The sequence below is a fragment of the Uloborus diversus genome, chromosome 6 (assembly GCF_026930045.1).
Source record: "Uloborus diversus isolate 005 chromosome 6, Udiv.v.3.1, whole genome shotgun sequence".
Taxonomy (NCBI): Eukaryota; Metazoa; Arthropoda; class Arachnida; order Araneae; family Uloboridae; genus Uloborus; species Uloborus diversus.
The window spans coordinates 97292608-97318020 of record NC_072736.1 but is presented as its reverse complement, the minus strand read 5'-3'; the positions used below and the strand labels follow the sequence as shown (position 1 = coordinate 97318020).

Below are 25413 nucleotides of genomic sequence, written 5' to 3'. Positions count from 1 at the left end.
GCGAATAACAAGAACTTTCTCATTTTACAGAAACAAAAATTATTTTTGATATGACACAATATTACAATATCAGTATTAAATTTTGAAAATGTCTGGTTTAATTATGATCCTTGATCTTCAGAGAGAACTTTATTTTAAGCAGAATCAACAAGTTTAATAACGTAGTTAAATTATAGTCAGATAGGTGTCACATAGCCGGAGTAAAATATTTTAACATTTCACTTTTCCCCACTATTTCACCTTTACCAAACATTCTGCTTTTATTTTCGTCAAAATAAGAAAATATTCAGTATATGTCAGCTGGAACCTTACATAAGAGAGGGATGTTAAATTGTTGCACAAAATTTCATGTTAATAGACCTTACCTTTTTTTCCACACGCGCGAATGGCTGTCAAACAAACAAGTTAACAGACATGCATGTTCTTTTATTCTATACAATTCATTTGTTTAAATGAACCAAAGAAAGAATAAAATCCAGAGTGCAATATTCATAAATAAAAATGAACTTGCAACTGCATTTTTAGCAACACATAGCAGTTTTCAAAAAACACACACCACACAGAACAGATTTGTTTTACATAACAGTCGTAACACTCAGCATAACAAACGGTCGAAAATTTATTCAAGGCACACGTGGTTAAACTTAATAGTACATTTTCTTTCAAGAATATTCATCATCTTTTTATAGTTTATTAGCCACAGTGTTTTCCTTTTCCACTGTTTGACGATCCATAATCCATACAATAAATAGACTTTTTTATTATGTCTGATGCTTTCTCTGCAACCATGACGGTAGGGATGAGGGTGGGCCCCCAAGGTATTACAGGCATGATGGATGCATCTACAACTCTGAGATTTTTGACGTGCTTTACCCTGGAAAAAAATTAATGATTCAAGCAGTACTTTTGCAAAACATTAACATTGTTAAGGAAATTAACTAATTGGTGAAGGATAAATAATGAACGAATTTTCGGAAAACTTTCAAAAGGAAAAGGCGATACCTGTTACAATTGAGTATACATAAAAGCAGTATGGACTAATAAGAAAGGTAATCAGTAGTAAATTAAGGTTTGAAAAAAAAATGTATGCTGCAACAGTGACTGTATGATTTGAAGTGTTTTTCTTATTTTTTAATTTTAAGTGTCAGTGTTTTAAGTTCTCCATATTCCAACTGAAAAAATAAAACACTTCCGTAAAAATATGCTTCTGTTTTTGAAAAGCGCAAACACTTATTAGTTCATTTAACTAAAAGAAAGAAAAAATGTAAAAAAACTACTTTTATGAATTTGTTTTCATTCTTTAGTTTGAAAGTGATTAATAAAATTGCTTTATCATGTACATTTTGCTTTAAATAAAAATTAGGCGTTTACACTTTTAATAATATCGATTTTCACTAGCACCAACTTATGGTTATTTTTCAAGGAAAAAAGGAAGGGGGGCGATAGGTGTCAGTATACATATGGAAAAGGGCGATGCGCTCAAAAAGGTTGGGAACCACTGTTCTAAAACTTTCCCCCCTTCCATGAGCGAAATAACTAAATATGTGTGAGCATGCTTAACAACATATTAACACCTAACGTTTACAGTAGTGTAGGATTTATCAAGATGCCTTTTTTCATACAAGTGCATGTGTATCTATGTTTGAAAAATTTCTACTATATGAAATGTGTATACCATAATGTGAAACATTTTATATTTCAGAAATCTACCATATCAGTAGAAGATGCATGAAGTAGGGTTGAAAAAGTTTGTGGATTCTTTTGAAAATTTTTAAGCTTCGTATGCCAATAGAAATAGTTACGTTGCAGAAAATACAAAATCGTATTCATCAGTTTAAAGTGAATTTAATATTGAATTAAATACAAAAAAGATAGTTTAAATGATTTTTTTATACACAAAAGGTAAGAAGCAATTATTGTATTTTTATTTCATAAGCAGCATTCTGCTTTCGGTTGATCAAAGCACAATTATGACTTGTTCCAACGGTACGCATTCCAGATTCTACCGGCAGTTGCTAGTATTTGAATTTTCCTATATAACAGGAAGAGTAATTGGCTAGGAAGTTAGATATTGTAAACCTTCCTATACCTTTGTCTGTTAAAGACGTATAACGTTTTGTACTGAATATACAGTCGGACCTCCATATATCGAAGTAGCAAATTTCCGGAAAAAAATTTGATATATAGAAATTTCGATATATAGAAACGATTTTATTTTATCGTACAAATCTCCTAAATCTCTAAAATTAAATCTAATTTTCGTGTATAAAACCCAATTTCTAATTTATACGAGCAACGGATTAAATGAAAGTTGAAAAATAAAAAATTAACAGAAATTACATTTTTTTGCCGTCATACATCTTCATTCTTCTGCAATTAACTTGATTCGCAACATTAGGGGGGTTTCGTTTTGACAGTATAATCGAGAGAAAAGTGAAAAATCAATCTACTTCACTTAAATGATTTTTACTGAAGCTAAAAAACTAGGAATGATAATCAACAGACCAAATGGATAACTTGAAACTCATTTTACAGTGTTACTAGTTACAACCTAGATTTGAAATAAACTTGAGGGAATTTAAGAACTTCAGAACGGAACAACGACCTATCTACACAGCCCTCAACCCCAGATTCCTTATGAGTTTCGTAGCAACCTTTAGTGAACATAATTTTCTCCCCTAATTTTCATTTTTCATGAGACAAACAGTCTGAAATGGAAAAAAAAATCTACGAATTTCTCGAAAAAAATTTCGATATATAGAGATTTTTTCGATATATAGAAACAATTTTTCTGTGTAATGAACATAGAAATGTACTGAAATTTCGATATGTGGAAGTTCAATATATGGAGGTTCGACTATATTTGATTTTTCTTACATTAAGTTCAGTATTGAATTCTCTCTAAAATTCTCTCTCAAAACCCGAGTTTGGATTTTGTGAACCGTAACATTTTCATACAAACTTTTAAATTAAAATTAAAAACGTTTCTCCAATTTTGGACACCATTGTATATCAAAATCATATAAGTTACCCAAAATATATTGGGCATAAAATAATATACATAAAATACACCAAACCTAACGTAAGCGTCATGAAACAAATACCTTAACTGTGGATCAACCACTGTTGTTGGATCATGGGAATGACCCATTTTTGCTGTTCCTACGTAGTGTCCCGTTGTTCCAACAAACGTTCGAATAACACAGTTCAGATACATTCGTTCTTTACCGGCATAATATTCACATCCTGGTATTAGATTTTCGAGGGGCTTTGCACCCACTTTTCTCATGTCTGGATCGGACATTAGTTTATTGCAATTCATCAATCCTGAAACAAAAAAATATTATTTTACAAAATCAATAAACCAAATTGTCAGTTTGGTGAAAATATCATAAAATACATCATATTCTATGAGAAGAGTTTTTATTTACCTTGTACAACGTCTTCTACATCCCGATAGTCTGCATAATAACTTGGGTCTATAAGAGGGCTGTGATAAGGATTGGTAGATATTAGAGAAATTGTGCCTCTACTTTTGGGGTGTAATAGCTGGGAAAGACACATCAATATTGTTTTCGATGAATAAGGCTGGAAATAATGTTGAAACACCTAAAAAAAAATAAATGTGTTGTTCATTTAAATGGATTCATGAAAATATTCATGCTATTATGCATTCTATGGTCATTTCACGTCATTGAATATTGGCGTACGTAAAATGGTTAATCCAGCTCACTTAAATATCTCTAAACAGAATTGGATTGAAAAACAGTGATCGGTACCCAATATAGAAAACATCATTGTTATTACATGCAATATACCGACAGCCTGGTTATCCCTTCCAAAGGCTGCAGTTTCGTGTTTGTTATGGACTCATCAGTCTGGAATAAGGAATAACCAAGCTAGAAACAGATGTCATCTTATTGAAGTTGATAATGACAAAAAACTGGTAGATAAAGTACATTTGTCTCACCAGCGAGTGTCCTTAGCATTATGCGGCTCGACTCGGGAATTGAAGGCAAAGCTTGGATAATTAGCAGTATGTTACTGTCCCTAAGCCATGGCTAAGGCAGAAATATCTACAATATGTGCATGCGTGTATATTAAAATACATGTATTACCTTAAATGCATATGTATGTCTGCAGGCTCTCCTTGATGAGATAAATTTACTTTATCTTCCCGTTTGTTGTCACTCTGAAGTAATCTGTTTTTGTGACTTCCCGTTATTAGTTTCCGATTAGTTTACCACAACATTTTACTTCAGTGTAAGTAAACACTCTTATTTTCAAACGTTAATTTACTCAATTAGTCAATAAGAAGTGTACATTTTGCAGTATGTTCATGCTTTTATTTATTTTTGTAGGGCTTTGTTAAGCTAAATATAATGCATTAAAACCGAACATAGTTATAAAGGGTAATGTCCCTCACCTAAGCTGACTAGTATATGACTGGGGACACTTATACGAGATCGGTGACTATCTGCTCTTACTTCAATATGTTTAATAGTTGCATAGCTATTTGTTTCAATCCAATCATTCTTTTGTGCTAACCCTGCACTGTTGAGGAATATCTTTTTCAGGATAAGAAAACTTGAAAGTCAAATTCTTTCTTTTCATTGCCTTTTTTTTTTAATTGTCAGTTGCTAGGTAAACATAACTATTATTTTTTTAACACGTGTGATTTTCTGTAAAAACAAACCGAATGTAGGTCGTTTTTATTAATAGAAAGATAACACACACAAATAGGATATTTTGATAAATATTTGATTCATATGTTAGGTTAAAGCATTTATAAATATTAATTCTTAATTTTGAATAAAAGAAAATAAAAAAAATACCTGCTGTTTCAAGTTTATCTGTTTCTTCATTACAATACTGTCAAGATCAACAACATGCAAAAGACGATCGGGATGATCTATGCTGGAGTTTAGACCATAATTTGGCAAAAATAATCTTAAATATTCCCCTCCAGCAGATGTTAAAGGACCTGTGATTGAAAAAAAAAGACAACATTGTATCAATGATACTTAGTACTTAATATTAAATTTGCTGTATGTTCATCTTTACCAAGTGTATTTTAAATTCAACGATAAAAGTAGGACTTACCCGTTCTGTTGTAAATATACTGAAGAATGTTTTTATCATCTCCAAGTTCATCAACAAATCTCTTCAACGTGGATTTCACTTCGTAAGCAAGAAAAGAGAAAGGATGATCTTGTAAATTAAAACCAACTGGCAAATCCGCAACTACAGGTATCTAAAATTGAAATGATTGGACCATATTAATTGTTAAATTTGCAGTTCTTCATTTTTCTTTTCTTAAAGCAAATTTAAGCAAATAAATAAATAAGTAAAATACAAAAGTAAAAATTAGAAACGGTGGAAATCAAATTTACGAATGATGGTAGTGTAAAATCAGAATGTTTCAAAGTAAAATGAATACTGAACCAATAGCATTTTTAATTTTTCTGTATTAACAAGATTAGTGACTTTTATGTTGATGTGTGAAATTTGTAGCAACAACAGCAACAATAACAATGACGACTGAAATAATAATAATAATAATAATGAAAACGACAGGAAAATCACAGCCGCAACTACGGTTCGAAAACTTTGGAAATTTTTTTCTCTGTGTGCATGTGTCTGTGACTTCAATATTTTTAGCTTGTGTTGTTAAATTTTCCCATGCAACAGAATAACTCTGTCTACCCCCCCCCCCCAAAAAAAATGCTCTGCACGAAAATCTTCAAAGTGAGCCGAGTCAAAACTAAGTTATAGGCCGCCATTGTTCTTCTTTCATTTCAGTGAAACAAATAAGTAACTGACAGTTCTACAAAAGAACCTACGTTGAGTACGTTGTCAATATTTAAGAAATAAACAAATTATGCTTTACTGAAAACATTTTGACAATATGAAGAGCACTGGATATGTACATGGAACTTTGTTAATTTCGACATGTAGCCAATTCCAGACAGCATAAGTAAGTGTGTAATTATGTGTTGTTGAAAACATTTTGTTAATATGAAAAACACTGGATACGATCTTTTCATATTATCTTGAACTTTGTTAATTTCGACATGGGGCCAATTCTAGACAACATAAATAAGTGTGTAATTATGTGTGGTTTAAAACATTTTGATAATATGAAAAACACTGGATACATACATTGAACTTTGTTAATTCTGACATGGGGCCGATTCCAGACTGCATAAATAAGTGTGTAATTATGTGTTGTTGAAAACATTTTCATAATATGAAAAGCACTGGATACGTACATTGAACTTTTAATTTCGACATGGGGCCAATTTTAGACAGCATAAGTAAGTGTGTAATTATGTGTTGTTTAAAACCTTTTGATAATATGAAAAGCATTGGATACGTACATTGAACTTGGTTAATTCCGACATGGGACCAATACCAGACAGCATAAGTAAGTGAGCTGTTTTGACAGTTCCGGCGGACAGGATGACTTCTTTATTTGCTCTAACCTTGTAAGTTTTCTTATTAAAGTCGAATTCCACACCGACAGCACGCTTATTTTCTATAATTATCTAGATGAAATACAAAGAACAAGTTTTTGCTTGCATCAAATTTTACATGACTTCAGACAGTAGCAAAAATACTTAAAAATATTTCCTTGGTAAGCAGAAATAAAAGCATAAATAACAGTTTTTTGTTAGTACAGTAAAATCCCGTTATAACGAACTTCAAGAGACTACAAAATTTGTTCGTTGTTGCGGGAATTTCGTTTTAATGGAATTCAAGTTATGTAAGGGAAATTAAAATGGGAGCGAACCTTTATTTCGTTGAAATGCATATTTCGTAGAACTAGTGTCCGCTGTAATGAGTTTTTACTGCAAATTCAAACTTAATTTATTTCGTAATATTTTATTTGCTTTAATGAGCAAAAATCATTGCAAAATGGAATATGACTTCATGATTTATTTTCAGAAATTTTTAATTTTAAACATAGATTGCTGATGTGTTATTACCTATTATTCTACGAGCATAATACGTTCCTTCACGAAAAAAAGAAAAGAAAATATTTATTATCTAAGAAATTCTACGCATTTTTATATAGAGTACAAAGATAAGTTTAAAATTATTTCAAGGAGGCATTAAAACTGCTCCAAAGTCCTAGCAATTAGTGCAACGTGATTTTACGTCATAGTACAAGATGCTTGACTTTCCACTCAGCTGGTGTGAAAAAAAGGTGCAGTTTTTTGCTTTACTTCATACACATCATGTTCAATACGTTCTGCTACAAGACATTAGAGTCATTCAGGGCAATTTTAATTCAATTTCTCTATTTTTAACTGACTCAAAGTTTTTTTTTTAATCACGCGAACGAATCTATCAGCATAAAAAGGAAGAATATATTTTCAAGTATTGTGCAGTTACCTAAAATTAGAAAAAAAAATCATAAAACTTCTTAAAATGAAGTATTAACTTAGTTCAAAGCTATCCTATCTTTAGTGAACTACTTTCAACCTTGTGAGAAATGTGATGCTAAATAAATTATTTATTGGAAATAGAGTAGTTTTGAAACAGAAAAAGAAGATTTTAAAATTTTTAAAGAATCCCCATTTTTATTTCATACCGTCATGAAATTTCTTTTACTTGTTATATTGCAAGCAATATTACAATGCAGGAGGAACTATTCCTACAACTTTAAATCAGCATTCAAGAATAGCTTCTAAAGAGCGATTTTAAAAACACAGTTTAAACAGTGTTACTAACTTATTTTGCAAAACAAAAAGTGCTGTTAATTACAAAGAATTTATTGTTTCTATCATTTATTGAGCTCGAACTGAATCTTATTTCTTAAATTTGTTAATTAGACATCATCACCTTTTACTTGAAACTGCCCGAATCACCATGAAGCTAAGAGAACTGGTATACTTAGGTATTTTTTCAAAGGCACAAATTTGTAAATATGATGTGACACGGTCATATAACGGAAAGACAGATTTTGTAACATTAAAGTGGACTCAAATATTAACTTCACTGCATAGCTGTATCTTTTTTATTCCCCCGCTAATTACCATTCTGCTGGCTTTGTTATTCGAAATGTTAATGGCTCGACGAAATGTAATTTGCCTTGTTGACACAGGATAGTTGTCAACAAGGTAAATAAACGTATATCTACATTGTTACACTATCCATCTTTTTTTTTTAATGCAGAGTCTGGCATGTCAACTCCCGAATTTGTAGAGGGCACTGTGTGAGATGCGGTGGAGATACAGTAGTGGAGGTGGTATCGATAGGTAGTATTCGTGCCATTTGCGGAAGTAGCAGTGGCTTGGCGCGGTGAGCATCGTCTTATGTTGTGGAGGAGAAAAATTCGTAATGCTGTTTTTTTTTTACTTCCTTTTACAAAAATGGAAGTATTGTATTCGCAAAAAAATTTTTACTCAAAAATCGGCCTTAATTTCCATTTTTCTCACCCCCGAATGAATGTTGAGGTTTTTTTCCGACCCGACCACACGTGGATATATACCTAGGAATCTACAGACACCCGAAATATCCATTTTGACGACCCCCGAGATAATCACAACGAATTTTCGCGTGACGTCCGTATGCACGTATGTATGTGTGTATGTGTGTATATATCTCGCATAACTCAAAAACGGTATGGCCTAAAAAGTTGAAATTTGGTATGTAGACTCCTAGTAGGACTTAGTTGTGCACCTTCCCTATTGGTTGCATTCGGATGTTTCTAAGAGGGTCTTTTGCCCCTTTTTGGGGGGGGGGGGAATCTTTGTTAATTTTGATGTAAACTCAAGTGGTGTTATAATTTATCGCACACTTGGCGATATATCACCAGTCTTTTGGTCGCCAAGTTTTGTCACCAACTTGGTGACAAATTTGGCGATTTTTTTAATTTTAAATTTGGTTTCAATTTGGCCACTGTTGGTGATATTTAGAGAGTAAACAATTGAATCACATTCAAATTGCCAGTAATGGGGAAATGACATTAAATTGGAGTAAAAGGAAGTCATGTGATGCACACATCAGCTCGTTTTTTCTTTAATTACAAAGCGAGAATTTCACATTCGGTTCCAACTTGGCCGGCATAGCTCTGTATGGTTAGAAAAACTATTCACGTTAAAAATATCATTGTGCAGGATTTTTCGTACATTCCTGTTAGAAATTTGCTGAGCATCTGCACGTTTAAGGGCTGAACGCTTTGGAGTATCTTCGATGAAAGTTCTCTCTGGGCACCACGTTGTTCGGTCTAATTCAAGCCAAGCGTATTTATTTTCAGTGCAGTACCTGTGGATCTAAAGTTTGAATCCAAACAAGAATTCTTCTTATCTGGAACAGGATCATGTTGACCGAATTGAAACCGAACGCTAAATTCTAGTTTAGGAGAAATCAAAAAGCTACCCTTACAAATATACTCTTTCACAACACATGACGGTGCTCACCGTGTCACGCCATTGTTGCTACTGCAAATGGCACGTATACTGTTATCCACTGACACCACTTCCACAACTGTATCTCCACCATAACTCACACAGTGCCCTTTCCAAATCCGGGGTGCCGGACCTTGTAAAAATGTAAATTATTACCTTTCTCACAAACGCGTTGGTTAAAATGTCTAAATTTGTGCGGTTTTCTCCTGGTACCAAATAAGCTTTAGCTGTGCTACATCTCTGTCCATTTCTGGTGCTGATTGGATCGTCAAGGGAACCTGCATAAATAAGTACTTATGAAAATCATAAATTCAAAATAACGCAAAGAAAAGTTTTCTAAAGAAGTTACAGTAAACATTTTCTAAAATTTTCTGAAAAAAGAGAATTTGTTCGTAACAAGAAAACCATACCAGTGTAATAACAAGAACTCAGAAGATGAACTTACCTGTTTGTTTTTCCCCATCAGGATCGACAGATGTGTGTTTTAAATTTTTGGCAGCTTCCTCAAGGGCTTGTTTTGTTTCAGGATAAAAATGTGGCTGCGATACTGTTATAGGTCCATCATGGCCGTGAAGTGCTGAGGAATTGTAAGACAAGAAGATACTTCATTTATGAAATATTTGTCTTTATCAATTTAAATCAATACTACTATTTCTGAATTTAAAGCATGATACTAGGTTAAATATAAATTGAATCGGTATGATCATACGCAGGGGCATGCACAGAATTTTTGGGGCCCATCGCAGATGACTTTTACGGGTCTTCCTTCATATTGCTTACCCCTACATCCATACATATATTTTACCCCTCATTTTAAAAATCTCTATCCCTCTCCAGGCTCCGACCCTCTTCAATAGATGTCCCTTCTCCACCCCACCCCTTGTGCCCGCCCCTTATCATACGCACTTTTCTTATTAAGGATGCATAATATAGTCCCAATTTCAAAATAATTATAATTGTACTTAAGTACACTTTAGTTTTAATTAAGTTAATGGTCAAACCATTTGATGTCAATGTTTCAACTTGCGAGCGATTCCACGGAAAGCGGTAATTTTGTCCTGCACGTGACGCTTCATACATTTCATAAAAAATAATAATTTAAAAGGATGATGAATAAAATTTTATTAATTAAGAAATCACAAATGTATGCGTGACTACTTAAGTAAAAACTTTCTTCAAAAATTATTTCTTTTTTATGAAATATAGGAACTGTCACGTGCGGGACAAAATGACCATTTTCAATGGAATGGGCATCTACATATTTTTTTTTCAATGGTTTAAATAATTATTTCTAAGCTAATGAACTATGTTTCCTTTAAGTTGGAGCTTTCAAAATCTAAAATTTGTTTCGTCATTCCTGTATTAATAGAGCAAAAATATTAGCTTATTATTCATAAGCAAGTTACCAGAGGTTGACTTTGGATGTCCCGCACGTGACGCATGTAAATAAATTTGCATTTAAACAACAAATTTGTTTAATGAAAATATAATTGTGTCAGGAGTATCTTTGTATCAAATGCTAAGATTAAAAAAATTGCTTAACCCTGTTTCATTAAAATATTAAGAGATATGACGAAATGTTAATGAAATTTAAGTGTATTTTTGTCCCACACGTGACAGTGGAATGATCCTTGCCAGTGTTAGTAATGCATGCACGCAAAGAAAATATTACGAAGTTGCCACAATTTAAGTATTTATCCTTTTAGAAGACGCCCCAATAATTGATTTGGATTAACAAAAAAGAGGTTCCAATTTTCCGTAATGTATGAAAAATGTAAATTTTAAAACAAAAATTTCAATTTGTGTACAATAAGGACAATAAATAAATAAATAAATAAAATAAAATAATGGTTGGTTAGAAACAGAAAACGTATTAATAATGTTTTTTTTTTCTTTTTTTTTGTGCACTTGTTAATCGAAAAGGTATGAAGCAGACATTTAAGTATGATCCAAAGAAGCTAAATGTTTCACAGAAATCCATTCCACAGAATGTTATTGAAGGGTTTCATCGTTTTCCGTAATTCTTTCTTATTCAACAACATTTTTAATGTTTTATTACACTGATCATTTTTTTCACAAGTCTTACCACTCTTTTTCCTTTCTGGTACTGTATAATTTTCCAGTTTTTGAAAATATGGCAACACATCTTCGTAGCTCCAGCCAGTTGCTCCTTGTCTTTCCCAATCGTCATAGTTTTTTCGATTACCTCGGGAATAAGACATAGAGCCTATTGTGCTTCCACCACCCAAAGTCTTTCCACTAGCCCATTGTATGCTCTGTAAAGAAAAATGTGTTTATGTGTAAGGGAATGTGCAACAAAGAGAAATTGAAAACATTTGCTGTTTTTAGTGCCACGTATATGGTATATTTTCACCATACAGTAGTAACACATGTTGTATATACCAGACAGGAAAAAATTACCTCTGAAGACAAATAATGAAGTTATTGTTTTAAATATTGAGGTCTACTAATATTTGGTGCAGTATCGAAAACTGACGGAACCTTACAAAACTATCAATCATCTTAATTCGGTATTGAGACTAGTTACTGCAAACTTTTCTTTTAATCAGAAATTAGTTTCTAAAAAAAACAGTATTATTAAAATAAGCATGCAATTACAATGATACCAATTCTTGGTTTCTAATTTTGTTCCTTTTCTCGTATCTTGTTTTGTCGTGGTATCTGGTATTCTTTAAAAAATATATTTAAAATGTGGTATGTGTTCTGTCCTGCGAGATTCATCTTAATAGGAGGTGTGACCCTAAATAAATCAGTGGCACAACGCCCCATACGAGCAAAGATCCTGTGGCATGCCTATTTCAGTTTTCGTGTATTCTGGGGTGAAAGGCAGATGTTCCGGTTAGACGTTCAGCCGAACGTGGAACCCCGAGTATTTAGTTCTCAAGTACGCTTGGTACTCATTTTATTGAAGAGGAACGAACGAAGGGATGAAAAGTTGAGTTGTACCTAACCTGGGAATTGAACCCGGATCTGCGGCGTGGAAACGCGAACCGCTACCTCTAAGCCACTAGACTTCAAAGTGCTGCCCTAGGGTAAAAAAAAAGGTTGGAAACAGAGGCGTAGCTAGACCCGACTTTCGGGGGGGGGGGGTTACTTCTTATATATATATATATATATATATATATATATATATACAAATTTTTTTAGTATTAAAAAAAAAGAGGGAGAAAAAGAGGGAGGTGAATCTTACATACTTTGGAATGGGGTGCCCCAATTCCGATACTTGTGTCAAACAAAACGAAAAATAAGATTTTTTTTTCTTTTAATGTTATGGAAAATTCAACTTTTTTTTCTTTTCCCTCCATTTAATTTAAAGTGAAATTTTCTAGCTACGTCTTGTCGAAACCAGTCTATCCAAATCAGGGGGAAATCAAATATCTGATGAGCGTGTTCCGTTCATTTTAGTGTGACTGCTTAATTTAGAGGCTAACACACATCTACAAAAGCTGATATCCCTGAAAGCTCATAGCTACTTCCATTTCCGCCTGTAAATTGGATGTTTGACTTTCAAGCAATACAAGACGTTTTCTTGAAAAAGATATGCTTAAAGTTTCTTTTACTGTCAAAATGATTCCTTAAACTCGCAATAAAGCACTTAATAATGTAATCTTTACTAATAATAAAGCTGAAAGTCTCTCTGTCCGGAGGATGTCTGGATTTCTGTGACGCGCAGAGCGCCTAGACCGTTCGGCCGATTTTCATGAAATTTGGCACAAAGTTAGTTTGCAGCATGGGGGTGTGCACCTCGAAGCGATTTTTCGAAAATTTGATGTGGTTCTTTTTCTATTCCAATTTTAAGAACAAAAAAATCATAAGATGGACGAGTAAATTACGAAATTATCATAACGTGGAACCGTAACATGGACACAAGCCAATTGGCGAGATACGAAATTATCATAACATGGAACCGTAACACGGGTACAAGCCAATTGGCGAGAAAATTCACCATACATTATTTCTAAATATACAGGCGAACCAAAAGACCTTTTAATTTTTCTATTACGGGCAAAGTCGTGCGGGTACCACTAGTAATAGAATAAATACCTAGCAAAACTAATAAAGAGGAATTTTAATCAAAAGCCCATATTGTCTTTAGTATCGATTTCAAATTTTCACTATCATACTTCAAACTTCTATAAAAATTTACTTAAAGCCCCCGTATCTCAAAACCTCTTTATCTCGATTGTTTTCTTTAATGTGAAATTTGAATTATACAGATTCGACTGTATGCAATATTCCCACTGCGCGGCTCATAAAATTAAACAAATGTAACAATTTGCAGAATCTAAAACAAAGAAAGGCTGCATATACGTGGATTTAACAAATCAATCTCATTTCTAAAGCAAAGTGTCAAATTTCACTCAATTATCAAAAAATTGTCGCAGCAGAGGGCTTATGCTTGAGGGTCACACATGGAGCAGATTTTCAATGTCATTAGGGGGGGGGGGGGTTAGCGAAGTGAATTTTTGACCTTTGTTACTCAGAAAAAAGTCGTTTTGATTTTTTTTTTCTTTTTCTTCCTTTTTTTTTTCTTTCTCTTCTCTCTTCTTTCTCTCTCTCTCTCTTTTTTTTTAAGACTAACGTTTCGGGGGGGGGGGGGGGTTGTCCCCGAAACCCCCCCCCCCTTAGCTACGCCCCTGGTTGGAAACCACTGATTCAGAGTTAAGAGCAGTTACTATTGATTATCATCACAGATTATGTTTTCTCCTAAAAAAAAAAAAAACAGTTAAGGCCTCCTACATACGAGGCGGTTAGTAGAATGAGTTTTTTGAAAACGTTGCCTGTCAAATTGCTGACTAGCGTTTTTCGATGTGTTCACACGGAGGAACTTGGATGAACCAACTTTTCTTATAAAACAAAAAGTTCCGTCTAGAACTATACGAGCCTACTTTCCCGTATACCCATACCACTTTCTAGTACCTGATCAATATTCTCAAAAATTGTTTCAAACATATTTTTGCTAATTTCTAGGAATAAAGTATTCCTCACACATCTAAAAAAAAAAAAAGCAGCACTTTTTAAACAAAGCAGCTATACACTTTTTCGCTTAAAAGAAATTCTTTAACAGCTTTCGAAACGAAAAAATAATAATTGAAATTAATAAGCTTATTAAAATAAATACATCATATCAAAAAAAAAAAAAAAAAAAAATCGTTTCTTTTTCCCCTGTTGCCCAAAAATAATTTTTTAAATTAATTAATGCACTTACCAAAATAAATAAAAACAATAAAATGTCAAATTAAAAAAATACTTTTCATTGTCAAAAAAAAAAATCGTCTGCGCATATCGTTATGTAGAAAACTGAATACCTAAATTAAAACTTTAGCGTGAAAATAAAAACAAATCATATCAACAATAATTATTTCACAGTGAAAACCATAGCTGCGGAGTCGGAGTCGGAGTCAATCTCCTTTTGGGATAAAGGAGTCGGAGACGAATATCCAAGAATCGGAGTCAGTCATTTGTCCTCCGTGTATAAATGTTTGGCAAAGCTACGAAGTCAGAGTCGAAGTCGGGGAGTCGGAGTCCGATTAATTGTCAGGTACAGGAGTCGGAGTCAGGTGATTCTAAATTCTCGGAGTCGGAGTCTGGAAATTGGCGTCAATAGCTATTTCCAACAAAATTTGTTTGAAATAAATCCGCCTTCAAGTACGGAATCTACATTGACTTTCAGTTTCCCCGTAGGCGCTTATGTTAAGTTTTTTTGAACTGTTCAAAATTGAACAAAAAAAAGTTCAAATCAAAAAGTGAAATATGGGAATGAGGTGTCCTCGCCGAGATCTTTCGAAAAAAAAAAGTTTGTTCGAATCGGACTATTCATTCAAAACTTATTAGGGGGGGGGGGGACAGACAGACAGACCGACAGACATTTTTCCCCATCTCAATACCCTACTTTTCAATTTCTAATTTTTCGATATTTATTTAATTATTTTATTTATTTTTGATTTTTTTTTTTTTTTTGTTTTTCGCGACATTATTAAGATGCATTAAGCCTTCTTTCATGCTTTTTTCTTCTTTTTCTGACTTTTACTGGGAAAGTAGGCTAAAAACGAATTTCTTCGAGCTGCTGCTTCACAGTGCTGTTAAAACTGAACCGAACTGACTCACCTCGTTTACTCTCGTGTAGAGCGAACGCTTGGCAATCTCCCGGTGAGTTGAAGCAACTAAAACGTTCTTTAAAATCATAGGGATGAGAATGGTAGCGACGAATGTGCCTGATGTGCTGGATGAGTAGACCGTCGTGTAAAGGATGTCGGACGATTAATTTATTTTCTACCTGGCTACACATTCTGATAACGCCCCACAGAGGCCGATTTGCCCGATTTAGGTGGACAAAATTATTTAATGAGCCTGCCTTACAGGAAATTTTACGCTGATCATGAATATACCCTAGTTCATAAGTCTGAAATGCTTCCTTCCCTTGTTTTTCGCCAAAAAACCACTAGAAATCGTGTTTTTTTTTAGACAAAAACAGACTAATTTGGCCCCATTCAGGTTTACAAAGTTATTTAATGAGCCTGCCTTACAGGAAATTTTACGCTGACCACGAATATACCCTAGTTCATAGGTTTAAAATGCTTCCTTCCCTTGTTTTTCGCCAAAAAAAAAAACACACTAAAAATCTTGGTCCCCCCCCCCCCCCCCCCCCCCCCCCCCCCCCCCCCCCCCCCCCCCCCAAAATCATTAAAACTCGTGTTTTTTTTAGCGAATTTTCACAGGAAATTCACTTATTGCGTTTGATCGAGTTTGCAAAAAGGGGTGCACCTGGTCAGCGGACCCACTCAAAATGTGTTTCAGACCTCAAAGAATCGAATGGTGAATTTTGACGATTTTCTCGTATGTATATGTATACACGTATATATATGTATATATGTATGACGTCACTTTGCTGAAGACGCACGGTTGAAACCGAAATATCCAACTTTTGAAAGTCGATCCATTTTGTCAATTTTCTCTGTCAAAACCTCTATATATGTATATATGTATGTATGTACTATATATGTATGTAAGTATATATGTATGTATGTATATATATGTATGTACAGCTTTGCGCTCTACAGGTCGCAATTTTGCATTTAAAAATCTGAAAAAATTACACGTATTCTTTAGGTAATTGAACAGGCTAAGTTCGAAGATGGGCCCTCTAGGTCCAATAGCGGTGGAGCTAGAGCACGCTACAGGTCGAAAAAACTTTGTTTTTTCGTACGTTTTTGGCTCTATCTCGGTCCAGAAGCAAGCTACGAAGACGGAGATGGTCTCAATCGATTCAGCGTAGAAAAATACATGTAACATGATACCCCACATGATGAAGAAATTAGTCCCTACATTCACCCAGAAACGACTTACTTGATAGACAAGGAAAATGGTGAAAATTCGCATATTTAGTTATGCTGCGTGACTGACAGTTTTCTTATTTTTTTATTGCAACATTTTCTCTGATTTATTTGATGTAGTAAAAATAAACAGTTCTCACAAATCTATTTAAAATGAGAAAAATTGAATAAAGAATTAAAAATTTAGATGAAGAAATTTCTTTTAATAACAAGTAGGAAGAACGAATGGTAACTGTTCACAAATTTCAAAACATAATATGGATTGTCTCTCTCTCTCTCTCTTTCCAGAATAACTAAGGTATACCTTAGGTGTTTTGTATAAATAAAAACATAATTTCTTGAATACAATTAAACATAATTTCGTAAAACAATAGACACTTAATTTCAGAAATAAAATACCTAGCGCAAAAATGCGCAAAAAAAGTTTAGTATGGCTGGAAAGAGGAGGTTTCAGTGGTAATTTTGGTGGCAAAATCATTCTGTTTTTTTCTGGTTTTCGTCGATTCGAGGCAATTGAAGTCGCAGATGTGAAAATGTTTCGCTAAAAACTTGACTGAAAAAATGCGGCGATGTCAAGTAGATGGTTAAAAAAATTAATAAAAAAATTGGAATAGCTTCTTCAGAGTCTACATAACGCAAGAAAATTCACCACAAACGTACATTAAACCATGGTCTGCCTGGAGATGAGCTTTTATGAGAATAAAATTTTTGTTGAAATCGCCTTTAAAATCGTCGAAAACTCTCATTCACGCGTTCCTCCACGAGTAACGAACGAACTCCGAAACTTTTTGTCATTTTCGTTTCTTCCAGACATGTCAGAACAAGATCCAACACAAAAAACTGAAATTAGAACTTCAATTTTGTCCACCTAAATCGGGCAAATCGGCCACTGTGCGCCCGTTCGAAAGTTGATTCATCAAAGCTGCCTCGTATGGAAGAGGCTCGAAAAACGCGACTGTGATACTTCACCTTATTTTTGAGTCCTGCACCGGTATGTTGCTGTGGGGTCGTCTGGAACTTCCAATCCAGATCACTCATCATGAAGCTTCGGAATGTCCCAGGCACTTCAGTGATCCTCGGTGGAAAACCACCAGCTTCCAGTAGAAGCACATTCACACATGCGATTTCTGACAGACGACTAGCAACAACAGAACCGGCAGCTCCTCCTCCAACTAATTCAACGAAAAAATGAGGAAAGAAAACCATAAAGTGAACTTCAAAAATTGGTGTAGCCTGACCAGTTTTTGAACAGTACATTTCAGCACAATTTTATTTCCAGAAAGTCATAACGTTTTTAAAAACAGTGCAGTGTGTTCCAAAAATAACGATCCATTCCCGCGAAAACACTAATGTATATTGATTAATTTACCATCCGTTTGAAGAAATGCTTTCCTTAGAAGAAAGAATAGCTATTGTTTTCTGGAAACTGTTTCATGAAACATATGTAAAAGTGCGTCAAAGTACCAGCGAAAATACGGAAACAGTCACCAACAACAGCGAATATCAAGTTTCTTGTGAAAAAATTCAAACGAACCGGTATAATCAGATGTTGATGGTCTTCCAGAACCTTTCTCATCCGCCCCGTTACCGGTTCGTCCTAATTTAGTCACAAGTAGCCCGATATTCGCTCTTGTTGGGGGCTATTTTCCGTATTTTCACTGATACTCTGAAGCATCTTCCCATATCCTTTTAATTTGTTTCTTTGTTTCTTGAATTTGATACAACTCCTGTAATAATATGTTCAAAATAAAGTTGTGTGTAATAGTGTTCAATTTCGTGTGTGAAATTAGCTGGAATTATAACTTGGTTCTCCGAATCGCTCCCGATTCCCATTGCATTAACCATAGGGGGCAGGACGTCATACATGCATTAACCATACATTGTGGGAGAGAGGGGGGCGCTACCTCTAGCCAGTGTTCAAAGGGGGGGCGCAGAGCCTAAAAGATTGAGAACCGCTGTTTTATTCAAAGCACTTCTTCAATCGGATGTGAACGAAGTCGATTCCTGGGGACAGGAGCCGATTGTAGAAACAATAAATACAACGAGTAAGGTCCTATCGCAACTTGAGATTGCAAAAAACATAATTTGAATTCCAGATGTTAAAATTCAAATTCCTTTTTTTCATAGTTTTTTTTCTCACGAAAAGATATTCGGAATTTTTTCCATTGAAAGCATGTGATGCAACTTATATTTTTGGAGATTTTAATTTATCTATCTCTATTTTAAATTAAAAATTCTGCAGTTGGCAGCAACAACTTCAATTTCTGAGTTCGAGGGTTGTCATATATTTGTAGATATTGTCAATTATTTTAAGCCTTAAGCAATTTTTCTGTTGTCGCCAAAGCAAGAGACGTACTTTTGACAGAAAATACCAGGTATCAGGGGCGCAGCCACGGGAGGGGTTTTGGGGTGAAAACCCCTCCCAGAACACAAGAACATTCATTTCCTCCGTTAAAATCAAGGTAAAAAAACGGAGGATTTGAGTTTTTCCAAAGCGGAATAGGTTTCAACAAAATATCTTAAGTGCTTTTAATGATCAGGAAGCAGTCAGAAATTACTTTTTAATTCCTAAATATAAAAGTTGTATTTCATGATGAGCACCCCACGTCTCCCCTGGTATGAGATAGCTAAAATGGTGTCAATAAAGCTCTACAGGGCATCATGGTCCCTCAGCACTTCCATTGTTGCACAAATCCTTTTTAAGGACATCTAGAGCCTACCGCACCAGATTTTCTGAGGCTCTTTTCCAATTCTCATCAAAAGATCGAAACCGTTATTAGCTAGCATTTGACATTCATAAAGGCATGAATGTATTTGAGGAGGAGGTTTTAAATGATCTCGCGAAAAACACACACAAAACTAGTATGTTGTGGCCATCACGAAACTTTCTTCTATATTTTTCTTTTTTGCTGATCCCTCCCCATGCTTGACGAGGAAGCAATATTCCCAACGAAAACAAAATCACACATGCAAAAACTTGACGACCATCCCAATGTCTGAATTATTGCAAAAGCAAAGCAAAGAGCGAAAATTGAAAGTTATTTTAAAAACCTTGCTTGAATTAATTACAAATATTTTATTTGTTAACAAACATAAGATGGCAACAGTTAAAAATTTTCAATCATTGAGATAATATTTCCAATCATTTCCATACAATTAAAATCACGAGAAATACGCAGATGACACTCTATTACGACTTATCTTTCTTATTGTTGCATTAATAAAGCTATTTTTATTCGCAAAAAAAAAAAAAAAAAAAAAAAAAAAAAAAAAAAAATCAATACCTCTTGGAGCAATTGGCGTCAAAATTGAACCAAAGCCTGTTTACGTATGGATTCACATATATTCCCAATTTCAACCAGAACGTAGCATTACTTCTTGAGATAGGGCACTCACAATGGAAAAAAAGAACGGGCGATTGCGCTACTACCTTTTTAGCTGTTGACACCAAAATAAAACCAGCTCTTATACCCACTAAAGGCTACTTGCCGATAAATTTTTCTTTCATTCCGTTCATTATTTCTATAGATACAGCAGTCACAATTTTCGACAAAAAACGTTCTATAGCTCAACCCCCGTTTGAGTTATTCACGCCAAAATTAAATCAGCACCTGTTCCTGTTAATGGCAACATATGGACCAAATTTTGTTTCATTCCGCCAGTTACTTCCTGAGGAATAGCAAGCACGTGTAACTCAAAAAACGTCCCATTGCTCCACCCCCTTGGAGGAATTCGCGCCAAAAACCAATGGGCACAAGTTCACATAGGGGCACATATGTGTACCAAATTTCGTTCGATTTCATGCGGTAGCTGTAGAGCGGCCACAAAAAACTGGTCACACACAGACGTGACACACGGCACACACACATACACACAGACACAGACACACACACACACATACACAGAGACAGACATTTTCCAAAAATGGTCAAAATGGACTCAGCACACCTCAAAAGGTTCGAATCCGTCAAAATTCGAAAATTTAAACGAATCCAATACTTTCTTCTATATATTAGATATAGAAGAAAGTAAAAAAAGGGATATAAGATTAAAATAAAACCAATAAAAAATATTCTGTGCTTTTTCCCACTTTCTTCGTTTTATAGTGATATCAATACGAATTATCAATTGTTTTTCTGCAGTTACTTTGAATGAATATTTACTAATCTGTAGAAATTCTTTGATATTGAATAATTACGCATTTTAAATGAATGGGAAAGAAAGCAACAATTTTCGGTTTTGAAAACCCCTCCCAGAAAACTTTTCTGGCTGCGCCACTGCCAGGTATTTATTTTAAGCAAAATTTTCGATTTTCATAAGTTTTTTTTTTCAAAACTTACCAATGATGTAATCATATTCTTTTTTGAATCTTGACTTAGGCTTTGGTGCATGTCTTTGACTGGCCAGAGATAATAGAAGCAGCGAAAACCATGGGGATGCTGTAAATGGAGTAGGGTAACCAAACTCTCTTGTTTGGTTGATGGATGATAGAGTTACCATGACAACTGAAAACATAATGGAACGGGTTAAGATATACCTATAGTCACACAATTAAAAAAAATAATTTCTAATTAATTAAACATAGGTTCCCATTTCATTAAGTCGATTGCTTGCATTGTAATGCTTAAAAAATTTAATGTATTAAAATATAACAGATTATTTATTGATTAAACTTATTTATTTATTTTTCCAAGCACAAAATAATAAGACAACATTAAAATCAATGCATTTTTCTCTGATTTTTTCTTTTCATTTTTTTGTCTAATCTTGTATTTAAATTCCCGAGACATGTGGTTAAAAGGTTTAAAGACTACTGCCGTGGGAAAGTAAAGCGCAGTATATGCAGAAAAGTGCTTCTGAAATGTTTGTAGGAATGCTTTTTTGTTTTCATGCTTATGACTGAGAAAGTTTTTGATTTGATGTATTTTTAGTGCTTCATTTTCAGCGGAAACCTAATTAGCAAGCTTATGTGTACCATGTAGCTAAAGTACAATAGATAACAAAAGAAAAAAATGCAGACAGTGCGCCTTTTCTTTCCGAAGCAGAATAAATATTTCAACGAATAATTCAAAAAGATTACTAATACTTACTTAGAAAGTACAAAATTGCAGAATAAATTTCCACTGTGCCACTTTGATCTCAAATAAAGGGTTTTCTCACAAGATAAGACCAGAAGAAAATTATGATAACATATCAACGGAACTATTTCCTTAATTCGATTAATCAGACGCTTAACTAAATAAAGTAAGTCTGTTAGAAACACGTAAAGAATGTTTTGGAACAAATTTCTCGAAAAATGTTTTTACCCACCGTACAGATCTTTTTCGAAAGAGCAGTATATTTTTTCCAGGCTTGTCATTTTAAGCTTTTCCAGGGAGGAAAAGGGGATGGGGGGAGGGGAGTATCTGCTCATTGTGCATTATAATGAATATATATATATATATATATATATATATATATATATATATATATATACATGAATTCCTCAAAGCCAGTGGATATTTGTTCCCTCCTGACCGCTGAATTGAAGGTTGTTTCGAAAAGGAAGCAAATCCAATAATCCAATTTCAATGAAACATCGATCCATTCTTTCTTTTTTACATTTTATGTAATCTTTGTATGCTTCTCAACAGTTATTCACAAGGAGTTATAAAGAAAACAAAATCAAAATGTGATTTTGTGTTTTAAGCTTTAGTGCGTACCTTTTGAAAGTTAAAGTTTGGAACTGCCTACTTTTTGCAGCAAACCTTTTAATTACTATTAATCTAGAAAAGTAAGAAATTAAATTGATAGGTGTGCAATAAATGCAACGCAAATTAGCCATTGTTAAAAGATGTATAAAGTCGTCAACAACGTTTTCGCTGGTATACCCTTTGATCAACACTTTGCCTCACTGTAAATCGTTTAACTGCTTCTAATGAAATGAGTTATCTTTAGCAAATCACAACGCGTGGACTTCAGTTAATTAGTTTTTTAAAGTTTTTGGTTTCTTAAGTTAACTTTAAGAAATTAGTTTTCCGGTTGACTTTGCTCGTTTTATGGAACTGTTTTTATGGATAAATATCTTTTTATTTGAATGAATCTACGTTTTATCGACTGTAATGAACACTGATTTGCGGGACACGGTACTGAGCTCTCACCAAGAATTTTAGGTAAGACCTTTGAATTTCTGCTGGTGGTACGGTGGAGGACTATTATTGATAGCCATTTGCTTCTAATAGTCGAGACGAAACCCCAGTGTATAGTTTTAGGTCCTAGTTCCAAGAAATCTGTGTTCATTTTTCGCATACGGTGCGTTTAGCCCTATGTATTCCTGAATGCTAGCTTTTTCGGAACTGGACATCCTCGCTTTAGTTTTTAGTTTAAAATTTTGGGTCTGTTGACCTTAGGATGAAGGTTCGACTGCTGAGGAGTTCTGGCTTCATCAACATAGTCTTATTATTAGTTTTAGTATTCTTGTTTGTTTAATTTTGTAAATCCCCTATGTGTTTATTGTTTGCATTTTGTAATATTTACCTGGCTGTTTGTTTGACTTGTGGTTTACTTCATTTTATTTTATTTTATTATTTTCTAATTTTTCTTTTATTTTTTATTTTGTTTTGGTATATATATATATATATATACATATATATATATATATATATATATATATATATATATATATATATATATATATATATATATATATATATATATATATGTATGTATGTATGTATATATATAAGTTTGAGACGTATTTCGCATCCTTCAGCGTGTGGCTTTATGCGTATGCAGCGCGTCAGCATTGCGTTAACCGCCATTATGTTCCGGTATGGTTCTTACTCTTTAAGATGTTTTCATCACCGTTTAAAGTTTAACCAATAAGCTTCAAAACACCGTGCAGTTCATTTCATCTGCGATTAATTTGTGCAAATTTAAATGTATGATAAGGCAACCGTTACAGACAACCCTTTTAATTTTTCGCTAAATGACAAAAAGCCCAATGACTGAAGCTGTTCATGGGGTTGTTTCCTTCAGTTAAAAGTACTACTTTTAGCCACTGAAATTGATAGAATATGTAAAAAAAATAAAATATGGAGGCAGAAATAACTTTTATTTTACCAATATAATGAAATCCCATCATAACGAACTTCAATGGGCCACAAATTTTATTCGTTGTAACGAAAATTTCGTTGCGTAATAGAAATCAAGCAATATAATGGCCATTTAATCATTTCATGACATCAGAAGTGACGTACTTTGCAACGCTACTCCATTGGTGAACTAAATGTTTACGCATTGTTAAAAATAAAGTTTGCTTTTAAACAGTAATATTAGCAGCAATCATAGTTAGAATTTTGAATGAAAGCTTTTCTGAAGCAAACATGAAATTATTTAGTATTATTGCGCTATAATGTTTTTTTTTTAATCTAATGCCGAATTATTGCGCTCTGCGCTGCTGGCATCAGTGAATGCATTTCATCACCTGTGATGTCATGAGCAGAAACGTTAAAAATGAAACTGAATCTGCGCACCTACTAAACTAATTTTTTCAAAGTACTAAACTTTGTCAAAATATTTAAAAAATGGTTAAAACCTATGTTTTTAATCATGCTCTTTCAGAAAAAAGTACTTTTAAAATTTCGGAAACAACCCAATGATAAGCCCTCCAGGTAGAGTTTCTTAAAACACTGAAATTATTTCTCATATTTGCTTTCAATATGCTTCGTTCAAGGGCTTTAGAATAACAATTTTTGAGTAAAGAAGTTAAGTTTTTTTTTGTTTCTCTATTTTATTTTTTACTTTCCTTCGTATTCTTTGAGTCTTTCAGAGAATGTCAAAATTGACACTATATGTACTAAAAAAAAAAAAAATTGTTTTTTCGTTTTTATTTCTGGAAAGACGGATTTCTGTCCGGAGTGCTTACATGCTGACGCATCAATTCTGCTTGCAAGCTACCAATACATTTTTTAAATAAATTAATATAAATTTTTCAATATCTTTTTTTAATGCTACACCACCTTTATGTCTGTACTTTCCCATTAGAAATGCACCCCACAGGTTAAGAACCGCTTACGTATACAGCACTGGTATATATATTTGAGTGGATCTGTATAATTGTTTCACTTGAGTAGGTTTCTGACTTGTGTAATATGATTTGGATATAAATTACTTACCGTTTACGAACTTGGGGCTCTCAAAAGTTGGAATCAAATAAAAGATAGTGCTGAACTTCATTAATATTTTATTAAGTAAAGTAGTCAACATTTATTAAAATATAACTGTAAATAATTCAAAATTTGAAAAAAGAGTTATAAAATTCATCGTTAGATTAACTAGCAACTTTCTTTTTTAAATAAAAAAAAATATATTTAATTTTCAGAAAATTGTCTTTACTAGGAAAGGTATGTAGTTAGTATATAGTTAGCAGTTTAATCCAACTGAAGGAGAGATCTAATTAAAATTAGAAAATCAAGTTTGGTCGCAGATAAACAGGCTAGCTCAGTTCTGGACGGAAGTTTACATTACATTTGAGTCGGTAAAAATCTTCACTGCAACCCTGATGTAGGGTAAGGTAGGGTACAGTGTTACAAAAAACAAACAAACAAGAATGTAGCGTTTAATAATTCTTTTAATCCGCTTATTTTTGGCATGGATTAAAA

The 25413-nt window shown here is 33.6% G+C and overlaps 1 protein-coding gene across 1 annotated transcript; it reads right to left on the bottom strand.

Annotated features, from left to right (window-relative positions):
* Nucleotides 1-693: 693 nt before the first annotated feature.
* On the bottom strand, nucleotides 694-21271 carry LOC129224878 (glucose dehydrogenase [FAD, quinone]-like). Its single transcript, XM_054859423.1, has 11 exons — nucleotides 21112-21271; nucleotides 17741-17943; nucleotides 11503-11692; nucleotides 9862-9993; nucleotides 9573-9694; nucleotides 6381-6548; nucleotides 5104-5254; nucleotides 4836-4984; nucleotides 3432-3549; nucleotides 3105-3327; nucleotides 694-874 (listed from the first exon to the last, which is right to left on the bottom strand). Exons 1-11 carry the CDS (start codon nucleotides 21269-21271, stop codon nucleotides 694-696), a joined length of 1797 nt encoding a protein of 598 aa, XP_054715398.1.
* Nucleotides 21272-25413: the final 4142 nt, after the last annotated feature.